The sequence below is a fragment of the Ctenopharyngodon idella genome, chromosome 23 (assembly GCF_019924925.1).
Source record: "Ctenopharyngodon idella isolate HZGC_01 chromosome 23, HZGC01, whole genome shotgun sequence".
NCBI classification, from domain to species: Eukaryota; Metazoa; Chordata; class Actinopteri; order Cypriniformes; family Xenocyprididae; genus Ctenopharyngodon; species Ctenopharyngodon idella.
The window spans coordinates 15,726,296-15,742,964 of NC_067242.1; the positions used below are offsets into that span (position 1 = coordinate 15,726,296).

A 16,669-nucleotide genomic window follows, 5' to 3' on the forward strand; every position below is an offset into this window, starting at 1 on the left:
TGTTTAGCTGTCTGACGAGTGATTCATTCTCCGGCTCCCTCTAGTATTGATTTTTCAAATACACTGGTTATGGATTCAGTGCCTCCTATTTGTTCATTTATCCTTCAAATGATCTCATGAACTGACGCTAAGCTGTTTTGGTGTGACTTAACACTGAATTCAGACTTTTTTTTTTTTTCCTTTCTTTTTTTTTTATGTGAGGCTGCTGAATGTCAGAAGCGAAAGGTCAACTTTTTGAATGACTTCCCATGAGTTGAGGCCAAGGCCGTCATGTTCTCACTGACCAATAATTCTTGCTCAGAACGATTTAAGTTGCATTCAAATCAGGAGTTCAAAATGTGAATATGAATGTATTTTCAAAGCCTATTTCAGCCCACTGGCACCTCAAGTGGATAAAAGAGGCATTCTGAATTACAGTATATATATTCTGCATTATTATATGAGTGTTTCTACAACATTAGATTCTTTTTACTGAATTGAAAACTAAAAACAACTTTATTTTTGCTACTGTTCTGATGCTTTATGTAGATTTGATTGTCGTCCCCTCATTCTGAACCCAGACTGTTTAAGTCTTAAAATATGGAAATACATATCACTCATTTCCCTCTATCTTTCTCTCAGATACGGAGGCAGGGTGGTATTCAGTTGTTGGTGGACTTGTTGGATCACAGGATGGCTGAAGTACACAGAAGCGCCTGCGGTGCCCTGAGGAACCTCGTTTATGGCAAGGCCAATGATGATAATAAAATCGCTTTGAAGAACTGCGGTGGGATCCCTGCTCTGGTCCGCTTGCTGCGCAAGACCTCTGATGTGGAAGTCAGAGAACTAGTCACAGGTAAGAACTTCTGCTGGCTCTGACGTGCCTCTTTTCAGTTTACGTTTTAATTTCCTCTATCACAGGAAAGAGAATTTTATCTCTCTCTCTCTTTATATATATATATATATATATATACCGTGTGCAGAATTATTAGGAAAGTTGCTCATTTTACCAATTCCAAACCACATCAATCTTAATAACTACTATTAATTTTGTATTTAATCATTTATAAGTGATATATAATTGTTCATGAAGGCTGGAATTTATCTTCCAGAATCTGGCAGTAATATGTGGGAGTTCATTTTTAGTCCATCTCCTATCCTGAAAAGTCCGTTTTGCAGATATGGAATAAAAATGATCTTCCAAAATTTACTGCCAGATTCTGAAAGATAAATTCTTCAAACAGTGGTACAAGAGGATGTGGTGCTGGTCCTTCAAGAATCACTCTCTATCTGTCTGTCTATAAAGCCTATAAAAAAAAAACAGTATTCATGTATTTTACAACACTTCAGCTTGTGATTCTTATTAAGTGGGGGTCATTTTTTAGGGTTCTTTACCTAACCTAAGTCTCTGAGATCCTGACACCTTGCACTTCTGGAGACTTCAGGTAGGTTGCAGTTTTGGAAAATGGTGGTGCTGGAGACTAAAGGGTTCCTGATGGTTTCACACTTAATTCTTCACCTTAATTCTTCATTCTTTTGCAGTTAACTTGTCTTTTCGGTAACACTTTATTTTACAGTGCTGTAGTTACACGTTACTAGATGTACTTACTATAATAATAACAGTAAATTATGCATAATTACAAGTAACTAACCCTAAACAAAACCTAACTGTAACTCTATAGTAAGTACATGTAGTTAATTAATAGTACTCAGTACTTATTTGAGTAATTACAATGTAACTACAGCACTGTAAATTAAAGTGTAACCGTCTTTTCTTCTCCACCTGTTTTTGTCTGACCCTGCTGACCCAATGAGCATTTTGCTGTCCATTGGTCATGTCTTAACTTTGCAATTTCTAGTGTTGCATTAGTATTGCATCCTTCTCATGGGCATTTAATATAAAATCAACTTGCCTAATAATTCTGCACACACACACACACACATATATATATATATATATATATATATATTTAAATTTAAATATATATATATATATATATTACCGGGTTCGGTCTCTTTTAAAACATGATGGGGGTTTTTCACGCAATAATCTTTTTCAAAGTTTGAACCTCATCTGAAATTCTTGCTTGTGGGTTTATTCTTTTCTTTTATTATTTAGAGAACAATGTACAATGGAGGGATGTTTGAATATTAGATGACTTCATTTCTTCTCAACTTTAATATTTCCAGACTGTTGATATATACAGTCAAACCAATGTATTCAGACACCTTGAACATTTCGTTCATTAATACAGTTTATTCAATATAAAAAAATGGTAATAAAATATGACAAGATCTCAGAGTTAAACTGTGTCAGAAAAAAAATAATCTTGATTATGTCAGAAAACACTTAAGCAAAACACGGTCAGGTCAAAGTGTCTATCCTCACTTACTTAAATTAACTATAGTGAACTGTAGTGTCCTGCACCCACTAGTAACAATATATCAAAAATATAAAAAATGTTTGAATAATTTCTGGTTTGACTGTAAATATATATATATATATATATATATAAAATTGTATTTTCTTTCTTTCTTTTTTTTTCTCGAGTAAATCAGCAACTGAGCAACTTTCTGTCCTGTAATTTAGCAATGATGTAGAAAAAAAAGTTAAAATTGTCTGTCTTGTCCATTTAGTGATGAGCTATGGAAAGAGATATTTTCTACAAAATAACCACCACCACCCCCCCAAATAAAAAAAATTAAAAAAAAACATCCCCAAAGGCTTTGCATTCCAAAACATGTTTCTAAATTGTTTCTGTAACAGAATGAATAGACTTTGGAACAGAGCCACGTCTGGAAATGCCTGCTATGCGCTGAATTCAGATTAACATATAAATTAAAAGCATTGCACACAGGGCACTTAGAGAGACTTCCTGTCACAAATTAATCAGCGAGCTGGAAGCCTCAAGGTCTCTGGCTGCCCAGAGGATTCTCAGCCTCTCAATCTCAAGCAAAGCAGAACATCTGAGTCATGGTTTGCCTGCCTGTTTGACTCTGCAGAAACCTGCTTTTTTTCGAAATGCAGAAGGTAAATGTAGTCATATGGACCCACTCGGACCTGATGGTCAGGTGTCCTGTCAGAGGCCAGTGGCTCTGAGACTCTGGACAAATCTTTTATTCTTGGAATATGTTTAAACACAGTTCGAAAACCAGCATTTCTACAAATGTCTTTTTATTAGAAGAAGGATCATGATGATTTAAAACCTTCACTCATCTTTTATTATGCATCCTCAAACAGAATAAGTTGTACAACACATTTTGACATATAGTTTTTGCTTAGAGGCTTTACAGAGCCAACATGAAAGATAAATAGAGGAGTGTTTGGCTTTTGTGAGCACGAGCATGTTCCTTTATGAATCGTATGGCTGAGAAGAACAGATGGAATACTGGTCTGCAGGAACAGGAAGCTTGCAAGAAACCCAGACGACAGAACATCCCCTGAGAAACTGTCTGAATCCTTTGGCAGAAAGAAGTGTTTGAATTGCACTACTCAGTGCGATCGTATGCTGAAATTAAGGAGGATTCTTGCTTATTTAGCCTAATTCCACTCAGCGTCTGGGTTTTGTCTCTTGCTGCTGTTCTCTAGCATACGGCCTGTCTCAAATGGTGCGCTTGATGTAAAAAAAAAAAAAAATGGGGTCTTGTGGCCTATTTTATCCGTTTACAATACCATTCGAAAGTTTTGGGTTTGTAAGATTTTAGTAAGAAGTCACTTATGCTCACCAAGGCTGTATTTTTTTTTTAATCAAAAATACAATAAAAACAGCAATATCGTGAAATATTATTACAATTTAAAATAACTGTTTTCTATTTTATTATATTTTAAAATGTAATTTATTCCTGAGATGGCAAAGCTGAATTTTCAGCATCATTACTCCAGTCTTCAGTGTCACGTGATCATCCAGAAATCATTCTTATATGACAATTCGGTGTTCAAGAATTCATTTCTTATTATTATCAATGTTGAAAACAGTTGTGCTGCATAATATTTTTGTGGGAACCATGATACACTATTTTCAGGATTCTTTGATAAAAGTTCAAAAGAACAGCCTTTATTTGAATTATAAGTCTTTGGTAACATTATAAAAGAATTTACTGTCACTTTAGTATATACATATTGGATACTTACAGTAATATGGGATGGGATGCACTGAAATTCAGTCTCTACATAACCAATATTATACATCTATCTTGCGTTTTTTTTTTAAGAAACACACTAAATACTGAAAAATAGTTTTATATCAGATAATATAGGCATCACAGCATGGCAGTGTACCATATGAAAGATAGATAAATGTTTGAATGAGAAGAATAAGTGCTCATATAATGGAGAAGTGACCTCTGGGTTATGCTGGTTAGCAGTCTTTGAAAAACTTGGTAGTCCTTGGTTTAAGAATAGAGCTCAGAGTGTTCTAATCAGTGAACTTGAATGAATAGTTCATGATCTTAAAGTGTTAAATCTTTGCCATAGTCTAGTTATCGCTTTAGGTTGCTGTTAGATAATGATCTGAATCTTAAAATAGACAGAAACCATTAAATTTGTCACTGTCAGGCGGAACCTCATATCTGCATATTCGTCATTTTTATTTTTTTCATACATCATTACTATTGGTCACCCTTTACGGCTGTCTGTGGGTTTTGCAAATATTTAATAAATAAAAAGTTTTAAAAAGAACTTGACTAAATCTCATAACTCCATTGGATCCTCAAACTGTCGGTCAAACCTCATAACTCCACCCATCTCTATCATGAATGAAGTGCCGCAAACAGTTTAGACCATCTTGTTTGCAATGCAAGGGTAAATAAAGAACTGGTTCTCTGAATATGTACAGCATTTTCTTAACTCAAGAAACACTATATATAAAGGCTAATGTTTAATGTATTTGAGGAGCAGCGAAGAGTGTCTTAGTCTAGCAATTGCTGTAGAGTCATATAGCCAGTACTGTCTTAAATAGCTTGTGTGTTGCACTTCATCTTTAATGACATGAGATTTTGGCCAAGTGACAGAAAAAAACTGAGCGCCCACATAGCTACAGTAAACTTTATAACCTGTAAGTTGATGAAAACGTAATGTGATGCACTTACTGCCTCAGATGTGGCTATTCTAATGATGGACAAAACACTTTTCCAAAACAATTTTCTGGGGGGTTTTTTAGCTCGATTTTGGTAAATGTTAATAATATTATAACACATGCAAGTGTCTGACTATATATATTTCTGTCATGACAACTCTCGGAGTGTTTGGCATGGTAATGGGTATGACAATGTTGATATGCTTGGTCTTGGTGGAATAGGTCTGCTACGCTGCTACTGCTAAGGCAAATGCTACTTATGTATTTGAAGATTGAGCATGCAAGCTCATTGGCTACTAATACAGCAGGAACCAATCATCTGTGTCCTATAGATAATGATGTGATTACAAGCAGGTTGAGTTAAAGGACCTATTAGCCTGCGCCATCTAGAGTTTCATGACAGAACTTTGTATATAATCCCACAATATCAACAACACAGTGTTGAATTATTTGAAAAATAGTGTTTTTTCCATTTCCTGAAAAGTAGCGTTTTTGGAGATACAAGGTTTCCGCCTGACAGCGTCAATATCTAATATCTGCTGATACAATAAATAGAAACATTTCCAATATCAGCCAATAACCAATATGGTACTGATCTGTTGTGCATCCCTAATACTTTTTGTTCAAAATTCTAACCCTATGTTTGAGCAACAGTAATAGTTAGTTTATTAATGTTAGTGTTGCCATTGTAAGCTCCACTAATTATTTAAGACACTGTAAGTTAACTATTTGCCATAGGACTAGAGAAATTCAACTATTTACATCTGTCTCCACATAGGCATGCAGTCAAGTGAAGATGTCTGTGGGATTTTTATTTGGTACAGTGAGATACCCTAGTGAAATGAAGCAGTCTAAATCTGGGCCTGTGTTCTGCTGGCATGAGATTTGATCTTGGTCAATGTCACCACTGACGACAATTATGTCCTTGTAGTGCTCTAGTATTGAGCCTTCCTCTCTTTCTCTTTCTTTCTCTCTCTCTCTCGTTCCCTCATGAGAAGCAGTCTCTGATTAGATACCCTCTCAGTTCAGCAATCAAGGTTGTTCTTCCCTTTTCAGAATGCTTGCTTTTGTCCAAAGACTTAAGAAAGTGAAAGTCAAGACGAAAATGAGTGACAGAAGACTACTAGAAATAGAGTAACAGCATTAAGAATTTCACATTTGTAAACATATACAGAATATGTATATAAGTATAACTGATAATCATTGGCTTGTTGACGATACGATCATTTAAAATTTTAGCATTTTAACCCTTTTGACTGAAATAGTTTGAATTAAAAAATAACACTCAGTTTGCACAAAACATTCTTGCTAGATGGTGGTGCTTACGGTGCTTGTAATTGAATGTGGTGCTTATGGTGCAAAAACTGTAGCAATTTCAGTATCACATCAATATAGCGGTCATGACACGAGAAATCGAATTTGCCTGGATCTTTTGATCATCTTTTGCCTTAAAGGGTTAGTTCACCCAAAAATGAAAATTCTGTCATTAATTACTCACCCTCATGCCGTTCCACACCCGTAAGACCTTCATTTATCTTCAGAACACAAATTAAGATATTTTTGTTGAAATCCGATGGCTCAGTGAGGCCTGCATAGCCAGCAATGATATTTCCTCTCTCAAGATCCATTAATGTACTAAAAACATATTTAAATCAGTTCATGTGAGTACAGTGGTTCAATATTAATATTATAAAGCGACAAGAATATTTTTATGAATCAGCGTGTTTTGAAATCGGCCATCACTATATAAGTCGTTATTTTGGTTTTTTGGCGCACCAAAAATATTCTCGTCGCTTTATAATATTAAAAATATTAGACATTTAAAAAAAATCTTACCAATCCCAAACTTTTCAATGGTAATATACGAGCATGGATTATGTACATACAGCAATTGTCAAGCTCATATGAATCATATTTCTCTCCTAAGAGGATCATTACTAATAATAACCTCTGTGCCATAAATGTGAATATTTACATAAAACTCCTCAGTTTGACATGCCTACCTTGATTTAGAAATACTAAGATTGCCCTACTGAAGCTTGTGGTGAAGGGGTGAGTTGCTCATCAGAATAAGCATAATGAAAGTTTTTCACCAGCACCTGCAATCAGCTACAGCCGGTCCCCCGGCCTCTGGAATTAAAGGCTCACGGCTGGTGTGTGTGTGTGTGTGAGTGTTTGTGTGTGTGTGTGTGTGTGTGTGTGTGTGTGTGTGTGTGTGTGTGTGTGTGTGTGTGTGTGTGTGTGTGTGTGTGTGTGTGTGACAAGCTGGCAAGGTCAGCGTCATCAACTATTCAGCTGCCACCTCTTCATACTGACTCATAAAAGTGCGTAGTTTCTTAAAGAAGGGAGAGAGAGAGAGAATGGGGCATAAAAGTGAAGATAAGCAAATAGGAAAAATAGAAGTTTGGTCTGACTCATTTTGCGTGTCCTTTGTAAAGCTGATGGACAGTGGGAATGAGCGATTGGATTGAAGTTGAAGGTTGGCTTCGTTCTAATAGGTCGCATACGTGTTCTGCAATTTATCATCATCGCTGTTTTTAGAGTCTATCCTCCATTCTGACATCTGAGTGACACAGAGTGGCTTTTAGCAAGAAGCTGTTCACATTACAACCCCTGCAAGGCCATTCGTTCAGTACAGCAGGAGGTGAGATTAAGCCAAACTTCTGCGTATACACTGTAAACAAAACAAAAAAAAAAGATATACTGTATATCATCAAGTCATGACAACATATGTTTTTACATTACTTTAACTCATCAAAATAAGCAATTTTAATCTTTTTATAAGTTATACAAGGTTCAACTCATTTTTTTAAGTCAGTTTAATATAATTTAAGTTGAAATGACTTATACAGCCAAGCTGATTTAAGACAGCTACTTTTTTTTTTTTTTTTTTTTTTTTTACAGTGTACTGTAATGGTTTATAGTTTATATTTTACCATAATTCATCTACAAAAGTTTTTCATATACTTCAAATAAAGGTTGTGATTAATTTCAGAGCTGTTGGCAGATTTATTTATTTTTTAACCCCTATTGAGAAAGTGAATTGAGAAAAAAAAATATCTCCGGAACCAAGGCCGGTGAAAGTGGGCGATCATTTGAAAAAAATCATTAAAATTCTGCATTTAAACAAAGATAGTATTTTTGCCTATTAAGTCACTTTGTCTAAAAGCATCTGCTGAATGAATAAATATATTGTACATTCTGGGAATTTATAAAGCTTCACAGAATTTGAGCAAGTCATCAACCTTTTCCTGAATGTTTGTTTATGAAAAATTCCGGTGAATTTGGTAATGCTTCCAGCTACAAAGAGTTGTGTTCAGTTATGCATCTGCGGAAATAATGTAAAGTGAATCTAATAAAACAGGAGCATGCTAAAAGCATGCTTTTATTCAAGCTAATATGCTGTTTTCCTATCAGAACGCAATAGTTGTGTTTGGATATATTTATGGTTTTAGTGGTGAGAAAAGTGTCTTAAAATACATTTCTCTCCTTGCAGCTGCTAGACATTAGAATGTTCTATAGAGGTTTAAGATGAAATTAGACATATCCTCTGTAATATAGCATCTGTCAGAATAAATTACCGCCTCAGACAGTGAGCTCTCTCAGGTGAGATATTGATGAGCTCAGGATAGGCTAATTAGCCACACGCATGACTAAATTGGTTATTTCTCATTTGCAGGATGTTTTAGTATTGACTGCTTGAAATTGACCTCCTACAACCTTAATAAGAGTTTCTTCTTGTTGTAACTTAAAATATGCCCTTTTAAAGCTGATGATTGATGGTGAATGTGGCCTGGATTTTTTAATCACTTTAAGTTTCGCTACATTAAAGATCCTTGAACCTGCTCAGAGCGGCATAGTACCTACTATTTAAAAAAGTATAGTATGCAGTTAGTATACTGTGCTTAGTATGCCAGATATGCTATAAAAGTTTGGGGTCTGTAAGATGAGAACAAGCAACAAAGGGGGTGAGGCCATGTTATTGCAATACAGTATATGTAACACAAATGCAATAGTATGTCGTTAAAGCAAGATGACGACATGACAAGTTATAACCATAATTAAACTTAACTATACCTGTTCTATCTTCATGCGGCATATATTCTCTGGCTCCGTTGGCATCTTACAACAGTTCCCACACGAGTGATTTATAGACTGTCATGATGACAGAATATGCTAATCAATGACTTTAAGATATTTAACTCCACATCAGCTACATAAATTCATCAACTAACCATTCAGAAACATCCTGTTGTATTCTATATGCTGTCACTTCTTCTCGAGTCTCTCCATCATTGTCCGACTCCGTTTTGAACATAAAAGTCTGAACAGTTTCTAACATTTTAAGTGAGTCTGTGTAAAGTAATCAGCACTGCTAACACTGTGCTAACACGAGCTCTTGAAACTCCGCCCTCTTCTTGGGAATAGCAACTCATTTGCATTCAAAGGGACACACACAAAAACAGAGCGTTTTTGCTCACCCTCAAAAAGTGACAAATTTAATATGCTATAAAAAAATGATCTGTAGGGTATTTTGAGCTAAAACTTCACATACACACTCTGGGGATATCAGAGACTTATTTTACATCTTGTAAATGATTATATGACCCCTTTAAACAGTAGTATATGTGCATTGAAATACATTCTGCAAACACCTATATCCCACAATGCAGTGCATTTGACTTGACCTTTTAAATGTGACTAATCACCATGGTGATGTAAGAAAATTAGAGCTCGATGTACAGATCTTGAGATGTTTGATAGACTGCAAACAGATGAAACCTTAGGTCATGTTAATATAGTTAGTCAACTCTCTAGAATTCATTTGTATGGATTTTCTCTTTGGGGTCTGGAGGAAGAGGCGCAGTAATTAGCATGTTTGAAATTCTAATTAGGTGCATCATTTAGTGTCAAAAACATTATAATGAGTGGCTTTTCTTAGCAGTCGAAAAGGAGAGTGCTGCTTAGTCACTTGACCGTTATGCCCACCATCACAGCGTGAGTATGGGTGATTGATCGCTGCTAGTTTAGGACTTCACTTTAGAGGAAAAAGCACAGACTTCCCACACAAATATATGCGTATACACAGTATCTGCTTCGCTTTCTATACTTCAGATCCTTCAACACACTGTAGCCGCGATCGAACTGCCTATATTACAAAGTCGTGCATATATGTTAGGGAACAAAAGGTCTTGACCGAACAGACATTTCGATTGTCTCTTCCACTGTCATTATCCATTCCTAAACAAAAATTAAAATGCTAATGACTCCCCCCTCTTCTTCTCCATAATTTCTGTTTGTTTATCAAATTACTGTCTGAGGCAAATATGATGTTTCTGCAAGAATGGCTCTCACAAATCTCTAATGGCTGCACTGATAACGATAACAGGGACATGCTACGTGGAACCAAAGATATTAAGTCTTGGCATGTTTTTATTTGTCTGCAAAAGTTCACATTCTTATGTAGACTGTTTAATTTTTACCAGCTAAGAAATTCTGTTTGTTGTACCAATTTAATCTGTTGTTTTAAAGATATAATCTGAATGTTTATGCAGTACAAAACGGTTGTTTTAAGTGAATTGCACGGCAAAAGCAATTCATAAATCATATTGCTTAAGTCCTTCCTCTGAGACATGGTGGAGCTGTGAAGCAGTTTGGTAAAATGATGTTAGACCGCCATTGTAATGTGAGACCGCAGGCTCCATAGCTTGTCAAATTATGTTTTTTTTTTTTTCCTCTGGTGTTCAGCTCTACATTTCTGTGGGTCTCTGAGTCTGTGTGAGACGTTGTCAAAACCTGTCTCAGGCTAGCTCAAGCACAGAATGGACATTGTTATAAATTTTTTACTCCTCTAAAGGAGTAATAATAGAAAAGCATTATTTCTTGCACAGTACCTGCAGTCACTTTCAGGTAGGGGTCTCGAACTATCCGTCTCTCATGTGTTAATAGTTTATCTTTAAATATGTGAAAATGGTCCAGAAGAGGAGTCTCTTCGCATTCACTGTGCTAAATGCTACACGCATGTGTTTTCCTGTGCAGGTGTGTTGTGGAACCTGTCCTCATGTGATGCTCTGAAGATGCCTATAATCCAGGACGCTCTGGCCGTCTTGACCAACACCGTGATTATACCCCATTCCACCTGGGACGTGTCCCCACATCAGGAGGACCGCAAGCTACAAATGCACACTTCCCAAGTACTTCGCAACGCCACCGGCTGCCTGAGGTGAGTATGTGTGTGCTTTTCTTATAGGGGCCGAATGATAGAAGCAGAACTTTCAGTTTCTCTTTAGTTTGGTTGTAATTCACCCTTAAAGGCACAATATGTAAATTTTCGCCACTAGAGGTCGCCTATTCAAAACAAAGGTGTAGCTTGATGGTGCTGAGATTGAGCGTGGAATCTTGGGAGATGTCGTCTTCACCTTACAGCCGGTGGAAAAGAATCGGGATGGCACTCAGGCAGAAATCATGTTCTTGGGTGAGATTATTAACATTACTGTAGTATGAATCAGAGCAGGGCCGAGTGTTGTGGGAGCTGAACGAGGCCGCTGGAGCGATTGGTAATGAGAGATGAGCGCGACACAAGCCTCGAGAGCGGCTGAACTTTTATTATGCCGCAGTCGCTGCTTCCGCTTCTTCCAGTCAAGCGTATGTGGGAAAAAGCAGTGCTGTTTTATCATATTAGATACATTTGAGTGTGTTGAAAAGGACGTTATGATGTTACTCTGTGCGTTCGCTCGGTGGCTGCTGTGAGACACTTGTTGCACACTGCAGTAAGCTAGATCGATATTAGAATGTCATATTAATAAATGCTGGATGGCTTGTGTTGTTAAATGGCATGCAATTCATTTTAAAACCTATTGTAGATGCTGTATTACTGTTACTAAAAATAAAGCTGCATCTGATTATGCTGTTATCCACTTGACAAAATTGTGTTTTTCTCTGAGGCATGGTAAAAGCATGGTACTCACGGAAAATCAAGAAAATGAGATTCAAACAAAGACTAAACGTGTTGAGCTATATAACAATAATTCGTTTTCTATCTATAAATGTATCCAAACAGTTGTTCCCTTGTCCAATAAAACACATAATATATTAAAGTGTCTTTGGTGTTTCCATGGTTTCTACAAAATAAAACCGGAAATTGAGGGTAACGCGGGTATGACGTCACTGATAGACGACGCATGGACACTCTCCGTGTCTTAGTTAAAATTGCTTATTTCTCTGGATTTAAACATTCTTGGAAACATCTGGGATAATGTAAGTACACAAGTCAACAAAATATATAACACTGTTCTAGTGGTTTTTGGATATTTTAATTTTAAGTCTTACATATTGTGCCTTTAAATTGAAACTTGTCATTATCAAAAAAAGATATTTTAAATAGTGTTTCAGCTGTCTTTGTCCGAATAATGAAAATTAATGGGGTTCACAGAATAAAAAAGTCATACAGGTTTGGAACAACATGACTGCCGACTGTTGGTATGTGTGAATTGTTTACAGATTTGTGCAAATTTGTGCAAAAATTGTGCCATTGAAATGACCTCAGACTTGTTTGATGTAATATTTATGCAAACTCTGCTCATGTTTCATGAATAAGGCAGAATAAGTATACACTATACCGTTCAAAAGGTTTAATACTTATATTGAGAAGGATGCATTAAATTGATCAACAGTGACATTTATAATGACAGAAAACATTTCCTTTTTAAGTATATGCTTTTCTTTTGAACTTTCTATTCATAAAAGAATCCTAAAAAAAAAATGTATCAGGTTTTCCACAAAAATATTATTGTTTTTACTATATGTTTGATCAAATAAATGCAACTTTGGTGACTTCTTTCATTAAAGAGACTTAAAACATTAAAAATCAAATTGTCCCCAAACTTTTGAACGGTAGTGTATATATTCACTTGTTCATGTAGTAAGCAGGCAACTCTTGGCCTCAAAGGAATTAATGCTGAATGAAAAGGAAGACTACAGCTTGCAGATTTCACACGTACCTAAGAAACTGTGTAGCCCAGATTGCTTTTTTAAAACCCTTGGCATACGGTACCTGTTTCAAACGCAAACACCTTCACAACTCCACTGATTGTAAATGGACCGAAAAGGCAGATCTCTCATTAAGAACAGATTGTGGTTTGCACCATGCAGTTGTTTCTATGACAGCTGGCTATGTGATTTAGAGAACAGGCTTTTTATATATCTGGACCTCTGAGAATGATGCTTCCTTTGATTAACTGACAAAAAATGAGAGCTTTGGATTTTTTACACCTCCTTCCTGTTCCATATGGAATGAGGAACAACCCTGACAAGCCTTTTCCCCCAGCCACGTCTGTTCTGTTCGCATCTCTAAATCGCCCGGGGTAAAACTGAATCATAACCTGTACGGCTTTGTCACGGTGAGTAAAGATTTACCGTATCACTCCTGTCTCTTCTGCGTGAAGGAAGAAGACGCAAAGCATCTGATTCATGATTTATGCAATAATGCATAATGATGTTTATGTGGAGTGCAAATCTAGCTTATTATGATTTATACATAGCTTCTTGTTGCAAGAAGTTGGTTGAAAAATAACTGCGAGAAAGTGTTGATTCTCTTGGGTTGAGTATCAATCTCACGTAAGGCTTTATTCTTGTATCCATAGCAACAGCGCAGTATTAAACTACATTAAAGTGCATGCTATGAGAGGATCACACTGCTTTTGTTTGCTTTCCCAGTTTCCTTCCAAGCTTTCCTAAATGAGCAAAATCATTTCAAACCATACTTTTGCAGTTTCACCTCACCAAACTAAGCTGTTATCAGTTGTATTTTTACTATAAGTGATTTTTGAGTTACACAGACAGAGGCACAACTACTGTATGCAAATACACAGATATGCAAATACAAACAGTCGTCTTATCCTTTGATTTTCATTTTTCTGTCAATAACAAGTGATTGCAGTGAATTACTCCTCTGAGTGAATGGCAGTGTCTTGTGTTTCAACAAATCATCTTCTGTAGGAGCGCTGTAAAGTGGCAATTACCATCCTCCGCATATTAATCTGTCAGATACGCACATGCTGCAGGAAGTAAAATGTGTATGTTATGCACATTGTGTGATTGTGGACCACACGTATCCTCTACCGCACAGTACAATTTAATATTGATTTCCCAATTAATCACAATCTTTCCAGTTTGTTTTTATTTTTAGTGAATCAAAAACATACAGTGAGACCAGGGTAATATTCTGATTCACGAGCAAATGACTCTTATAAACAGGTTCTTTTAGTGAATCAAACATGCATAGCGAGACCAGTATAGTGTAAATCAGGAGCAAATGGCTCTTAAAACTCTACAGTGAGACCAAAGTAGTGTGATTCACAAGCAAATGACTTTTATGAATGAGTGCGTTTTAGTGAATCAAAAACATGCAGCAAGACCTGTGTAGTGTGATTCACAAGCAAATGACTCTTATGGTGTGGTTCTTTTTAGTGACTGAAAAATATAGAGTGCTACCTATGTTGTCTGAATCGCCACCAAATGACTCTTACTGTTTAGTGAATCAAAAGCATACAGCAAGACCATTGCTGTTGTGTGATTCACAAGCAAATGACTCTCATGAACGCATTCTTTTTAGTGAATCAAAAACTTAAAGTGAGACCAATGTTGTGTGTTTTGATGACCAAATGAATGCGTTATTTTTATTTAATCAAAAATATACCGCATGATTAGTGTAGTTCATTTCACAAGCAAATGTCTCTTGTTTTTAGTGAAACGATTGACTCATGAGCCGGATCCTTTAATGATTCATTCAGAAAGATTGCCATTTTGAATCTGTCATAAACACAGCCCTGTACAATTTACAACGTTAGCAGTAAGAGGTTTTATTTAACATGTAAGCAAAATAGACATTAAAAATAAAATATGCATTATGCTCCGAAAATATTTCATGATAATTTGACTGAGGCATTTACATTACATTCTTGCCGTCTCTTCTGGGTATCACTTTGGAGACAGTCGTGTTGTCAATTTCTGACATTAAATACTTCAATTCGGATTGATGATGTTCGTCAAAGTGGGATTTTTTTCTCTCCCTTGGAGGCGGGAACACTTGAGCAAGCCATTGAAAATCAGTGAAGCAGTGTTTTTGGAATTGAGCCTCGTCCCAATGGGAGTTTGACACACTGCTGCTGTAAATCACTTCCACAAGCAGAAATCAAATTTCTGAAACCTGCGGGTCTCCGTGGGCAAAAAATCTATCTAATAGAAAGAGATTTTCTCAGCCACAAAGCACAATCCCTCATGACATCCCAAAAAGGCATCACAAGCTTTGGATTTTCCTTTTCACTTTCTTTGTCAGACTTCAGTGAATGGATGAATCAGTCATTTACACAGTTAAACAGCTCCGCACTCTGTTTAGTCTTGGCAACTCACCAGCTGTCTGCAGGATCTTAATTGAACCTGTGTCAAAGCTTCCCTCAAACCCTCAAGCATTGATTGAGGAATTGTTTCTGAGGCAAAAGGCACTTGTCCAATAGTGAGATCAAAGAGTAAATGCTTGAGTTTAGACTTGCTTATGTTACATTTTTTCCCCAAGAAACTGCATTAAATGATGTTTTATTAACAAAGTCCAGCAGCAGACTTGCCTCTGTTCGTTTGACAGTTCATCAGCATCCCTCCTCCCTCACCCCATCTCCTCACTTCTAGTTCTATCTATTCTTACTACAACCGAGGGGAGTACTCTGGGTTGGGGCCAAAATTCATCCATTCATCCAGTAGAGCATTTGTGACATCAGTCGCTGATGTTGGACAAGAACGCTCGCAATATCTGTTTCAGTTCATCCTAAAGGTGTTAGATGGGCTTGAGGTCAGATCTCTGTGTGGGCAAGTCAAGTTCTTCCACACCAAACTCATCCAACCATGTCTTTATGGACCTTGCTTTGTGTACTAGGGCACAGTCATGATGAAATAGAAAAGGGCGGTCCCCAAAATGTTCCCACAAATTTGGAAACATAGCATTGCCCAAAATGTCTTGGTATGCTGAAGCATTAAGATTTCCCTTCACTGGAAGTAAGGGGCCTATCCAACCCCTAAAAAAACAGCCCCATACCATTATCCCTCCTCCACCAAACTTTACAGTTGGCACAATGCAGTCAGGAAGGTAAAGTTCTCCTAGTATCCGCCTTACCCATTAGACTACCAAACAGACAAGTGTGATTCATTAATCCACAGATCATGTTTCCACTGCTCCAGAGTCCAGTAGTGACATGCTTTATTCCACTCCATCCGACACTTGGCATTGTACTTGGCTTAAATGCAGCTGCTCGGCCATGGAAACCCATTCCATGAAGCTCCCGCTGCACAGTTTTTGTACTGATGTGGCAGTGGAAGTTTGGAACTCTTTAGCTATGGAATCAGCAGAGCGATGGCGACCCCGGCTTTACGTGCACTGTAAACGCGAATTTACAGCGAAAGTTGGAATTATTTGTGCGAAAGTTGGAAATACTCGAAAATTTTGAGGCAATCAGTTGCCTCAAAATTTTTTAAGTCAAGAAATTCAAAGTTTAAGTAAGTAGAACTGGCAGATTTTTATTTTGTACTCATACATTTTAATTATTACTAACTTGGAATGTTTGAGT

General features: G+C 36.7%; 1 protein-coding gene across 1 annotated transcript in view; it reads left to right on the forward strand.

Annotated features, from left to right (window-relative positions):
- Nucleotides 1-16,669, forward strand: part of ctnnd2a (catenin (cadherin-associated protein), delta 2a) — a 340,625-nt gene that overhangs the window by 256,194 nt on the left and 67,762 nt on the right. The window contains 2 exon segments of the mRNA XM_051881748.1: nucleotides 622-835; nucleotides 11,094-11,277. Coding sequence (XP_051737708.1) covers nucleotides 622-835; nucleotides 11,094-11,277 — 398 coding nt within the window.